Below are 4309 nucleotides of genomic sequence, written 5' to 3'. Positions count from 1 at the left end.
GGGTGGGGCGGGAGTGAGGACCGCGAACTGAGCCGATGACGCAGTACAGCTGGAGGGTGTCGCTGGGGAACGCTGACGCTTCACGTTTACGAAACCTTTGCCGAGCCCTCCTCGATTGAGGGCAGTGACTCCCCCCACCCCACCCCCCACTCTCTCTCTCTCTCCATGCTCTCTCCTTTCTCTTATTTTGCTGCACGCGTAAAAAACTAATCCACAGCATAACAACAGTTAACAGTTTAAATCCGTTATTCCTATCAATAGTTGACGACTGTTGTTCACGCTGTAGATTTATTTTTACACCGTTATTAAGGAACTTGAGTCCTATGGAAGATGAGAGTGCTTGGACGATGGGACCACTCTAAAAACCCAAGTGTGTACTTGAATGCAGAATCTGCTGCATACCTACATGTATGCAGGAAATTCTATGTACTTGGCAAGTATGCAGGAGATAGTGTGTACTTTGTCAAGTACACTCTTGGGTTTCCAGTGCACGTATCTGCCACCGCACTTCGCTGTCTTATCTCTTCCTGTTTGCACGCTGTACGCGGCGTTCTCTTTGGTCAGTTCGATTCGATAGCTTGGCTGATCAATGTGTCGTTGACCGGTACGAGTGCTGTAGACAAACGTGACGTGACTTGATCGGACTATGTAATGATCAGCATGAGTCGCACCACCTGAGGGCGTCAGTAAAGGCTGATCAACGAGTGTACCCAGAAAATGAGGAAATATGCGATTGGCTATAGTGGGTCGAAATCTCAATCGGCTTTACCTAAAAATAGTTCTTGGCTGTCTGATGAGTAAGTTTAGACCAAAACAATATTTTTTGCACGCGACAGCGGAACTTTAAGATGTAAACTGATCGTTGTGGTACCGCGTGTGATGTTAAAGGACGGCGTTTTACAGGAAGTTTTGAAATCGCGAGGGCCTGTAGTGCTACGTCAAAATACAAGATTTTCGAGCCTACAGGCGACCTGATCGGACCGCGGGAAAATGTCCCGCCAGGCTGTCAAAGTTTAACATGGGGAAATGGTGCAAAAAGTGAAATTTTGGAACTTTTAAATGTTTGTTATCGTCACAATAATTGGCCGATTGAAAAAATTACACTATGCGTGACAGTTTTGTGTTACTATAGGGCAGGCTAAAACCTATACGGCCACTTTTCGAAGGCGAGACGTCAAAGTGTCAACATTATGGAAACGTTAATTAATTATGCATGGAATTATTTCTTTCACAGAAAATTTCATAAAACGAAAGTAAAGTCAAACAAAATCGTATTTTTTCCAAAATTTTACCTGACAAAATTTTGTTACCTACATTTCAGGGGATTAATCCAGTTGCAGAAAATGTGTGACAGTACTGTTGGTAAGACATAATTTTGCTTCTATGTATCATTTATGAAAAGCACGCACTGAGCTCTGGCGCTGGCGAAACCACGCAACTCCGTCAAAGGACGCACAGCTGGCAAAACCACGCACAGTTCTTAGGCTGTGGCACGTATACTGTTACATGCAGGCGTGCGGCCGGGCCTGCCTACCGTCGCTCGCTCACCGCGGCACCTTATGGCACCGTGCGAGTATGCAACCCGGGCACACGCCTGCATCCGGTACAGCAACATGAGGGAAGGCACCACCCTGCAGAATCCCCAGCGATTTGTTATGGCCCCACAATTACAGAAGATAGAGGAGTTTTTCTTCGTCCAGATTTAGGGACCTTGACTGTATGCGAGTTTAGGGATCGCCCTTAATTCTGCTACTAAGCACTGGTTGACTTTGTCTTTCTTGCCAGCGAAAAGTTTTTGCCTATAGCGACCGTACATCATTACTGGAACATTTGGATTGTTCCAATTTATTGGGGCGTTGTTGACCTCGTAAACTCCCTGTAAAAAAAATAATCACAGCGTTTACAATGAAAATTCTATTGTGTTGAAAGCCGAAACAGCTCACACTGGTGTAAATCCCATCAGAAGATTTACAATAAAGAAAAATACCATCAAAATAGGTAGATCAGTTATTTGTCTAATTCCTGATAGAAAATGCGACGTTCCTGATAGATTTTAGCCGGATGGTATTGTTTTGATAGTAAAGTTGGGTTCTGATGGTAAAATTCTGATGGTGATTGCGTTCTGATGGGAAACGAAGAATGAAGGTTAGTATACTACTGGTAAATGTCTTTGATGGTAGCATCTTTAAAGGTGAAGTAAGTCAGCGGTAGGACCGCGCAAGAGCCAAGATTGTACAGCACCCGTCTAAACTTTCAGCGCTGAGCACAATGGTGGTGTCAAAATTGTCCTATCTTTAGCCGTTCTCCTAGAAATCACGGGGTGATAAAGGTGATTTTGTTTTTATGTAAGGAAACGATAAAGTATGTGATCCTCTGCCACACAAAGCCGTTTTACCGTGCGGGGCAAAGTTTCGTCAGGCCAATCATTTGCTTCATCGAGGAGATCAGGAAAACATCATTTTCTGATGGTACTAAAAAGAACTATCAGAAAATGTCAAATAACCATCAAAGATGTTCGTACGATCAGAAAAATAACATCAGAAATTAGAAATTATCCTGATGGCCCACCATCAGAAATTTTACGATCAGGGAAAAAAAACACCATCAAAAAATTTAGATAATACCATAAGGTTTTGAAGGAACAAACAGAAACTAACCATCACCGAGGAAACTATCAGAAACTTTGGATACGATAAGGAATCAGGGCACTGCAATGCGATCAGGAAATCCTGATAGAATTTACACCAGTGGCAGAGCTCGTTGTGATTGGTCGCTAACGGCCGATAAGTTTGTGAGTCATTTTTCCTTTCCTTCTCTCTTCTGACTAAAGACAAATTGTTAACACGTTGAGTCAACTTCATCAGCTACTTCAATCTTCTGCGAAAAATTCTATCTCTAAAAAATACCCTAACTTTATTACCACAATGGAAAAGAAAGGTGCGGTATCCTACCTTTGTTTTACCAGTGCAGAGGAGACTTACAGATAAGTTACTTACTGGTTTGATTATGCACGCGCCCTGAGTTTCTGTCTTCTTAAAAAAAATCTCGTAAAATCCAGCCATATTTTCTTTAATAGCCGTGCATCCCTTGTCTTTAAAATGGAAGATAAAAGAGTTTTCCTTCCATTGGTTATTTGTCCAAACAGCCATGAGTACTTTTATCTAATACAACAAAGATGGTTTAGCTAAATGTATTCATCTCCAGTATCCCGCCTTTTATCAATCTATTTTACCATCCACAATCGATGTCTTACCCATGTGCTATCATCAAGAGGTTCCTTTTCAAACGTCATGTTTCCAGTAAGTAGTTGTAGTTCTGTAGGTTTTTGTGGATTGAAGTGAGTTCCACGCAGATGCCATCTCCACGGGAGCGGGTGATTGGGCTCTTCGCACAAGTAAAAGCGATCGACGTAACCAATCCAAGGGCCCTGTATACCGGAGGAGACGCAGAACAAAACCGTTTACCACGGAAAGTAGAACGACAAAGACACTGTTGAAAATAGGATTTCCCAAACATACCGCGAAAGAGTTGAAGGATTTGCCAAGAACGTCTGCCTGGCGCGCGATGAGCGCCACCAGGATGATGGACCACCGGAAGGCCATGACCGAGACCAGTGCGGCTGGCGCCTGGCGTGTACATACAGAGCAGGGTTGGCTTTTGCCTCGCGTGAGTTTTGCAGTTTCGAGTAACTGTTGCATGATTCCCTCTCTCCCGTATCGTGCAGTGGGACAGCGTTGTGTCAACATTTCAGGGCATTTTCACACATTCTGATTACGCTCCATATGCCTCCAAAAGGCCTCGCTTTGGGAAAGTCGAGTCTTTTCCTGCTGTTTCTAGAGCAACTTTTCACGGGTAACGCGAATATCACAACGTCCGGTCTAACTAGCGATATTTTGCGGGCGTAAAGAGTAGGCAAACCCGCAACACTGCTGCGTATTCACAATTACACCCGGTAGAGTCCAGGACGACCACTAGGTTATACGTCAATTGTTGTTGAAACTTTCGACACTTCCGAAAAGTATGGAAGCTGCAAACCATATGATGGTTCCTATTGATAGCAAAAAATCTGTGGGTATCCAAGTGTGCAGGATTTAAACGCTAACAAAACTTCTAAAATTTCTACACCAAACAAGTGTGCAACTTCAGTTACACAACGAGTAATGTACAATATCATTACTTGCACACGTTGGTGTGCAAATTTTGCACACTTCTTTTACCAGCAGAGAACATTCACATTCTTACCGTGCAAACTCGGAATGACATGTGATGAAATGATTTTTCATCAATATGTAAACTTTCTGTTTCAAAA

At 43.2% G+C, this 4309-nt stretch overlaps 1 protein-coding gene across 2 annotated transcripts; it reads right to left on the bottom strand.

Moving 5' to 3' along the window:
- Positions 1 to 1254: 1254 nt before the first annotated feature.
- Positions 1255 to 4303, bottom strand: LOC113205164 (uncharacterized). Of its 2 annotated transcripts, none has more exons than XM_026420673.2 (4): positions 3519 to 4303; positions 3254 to 3427; positions 2997 to 3161; positions 1255 to 1876 (listed from the first exon to the last, which is right to left on the bottom strand). In XM_026420673.2, exons 1-4 carry the CDS (start codon positions 3744 to 3746, stop codon positions 1703 to 1705), a joined length of 741 nt encoding a protein of 246 aa, XP_026276458.2. In that variant the 5' UTR covers positions 3747 to 4303; the 3' UTR covers positions 1255 to 1702. The 2 variants fall into 2 exon arrangements, with proteins under 2 accessions (XP_026276458.2, XP_052123341.1); XM_052267381.1 differs by lacking the exon at positions 1255 to 1876 and adding an exon at positions 1889 to 2877.
- Between the last annotated feature and the right edge of the window lie 6 nt (positions 4304 to 4309).

This window comes from Frankliniella occidentalis, unplaced genomic scaffold (genome assembly GCF_000697945.3).
Source record: "Frankliniella occidentalis isolate FOCC.00 unplaced genomic scaffold, Focc_3.1 Scaffold50, whole genome shotgun sequence".
Taxonomy (NCBI): Eukaryota; Metazoa; Arthropoda; class Insecta; order Thysanoptera; family Thripidae; genus Frankliniella; species Frankliniella occidentalis.
The sequence above is the reverse complement of the archived record's forward strand: the minus strand, read 5'-3'. Positions and strand labels throughout refer to the sequence as shown.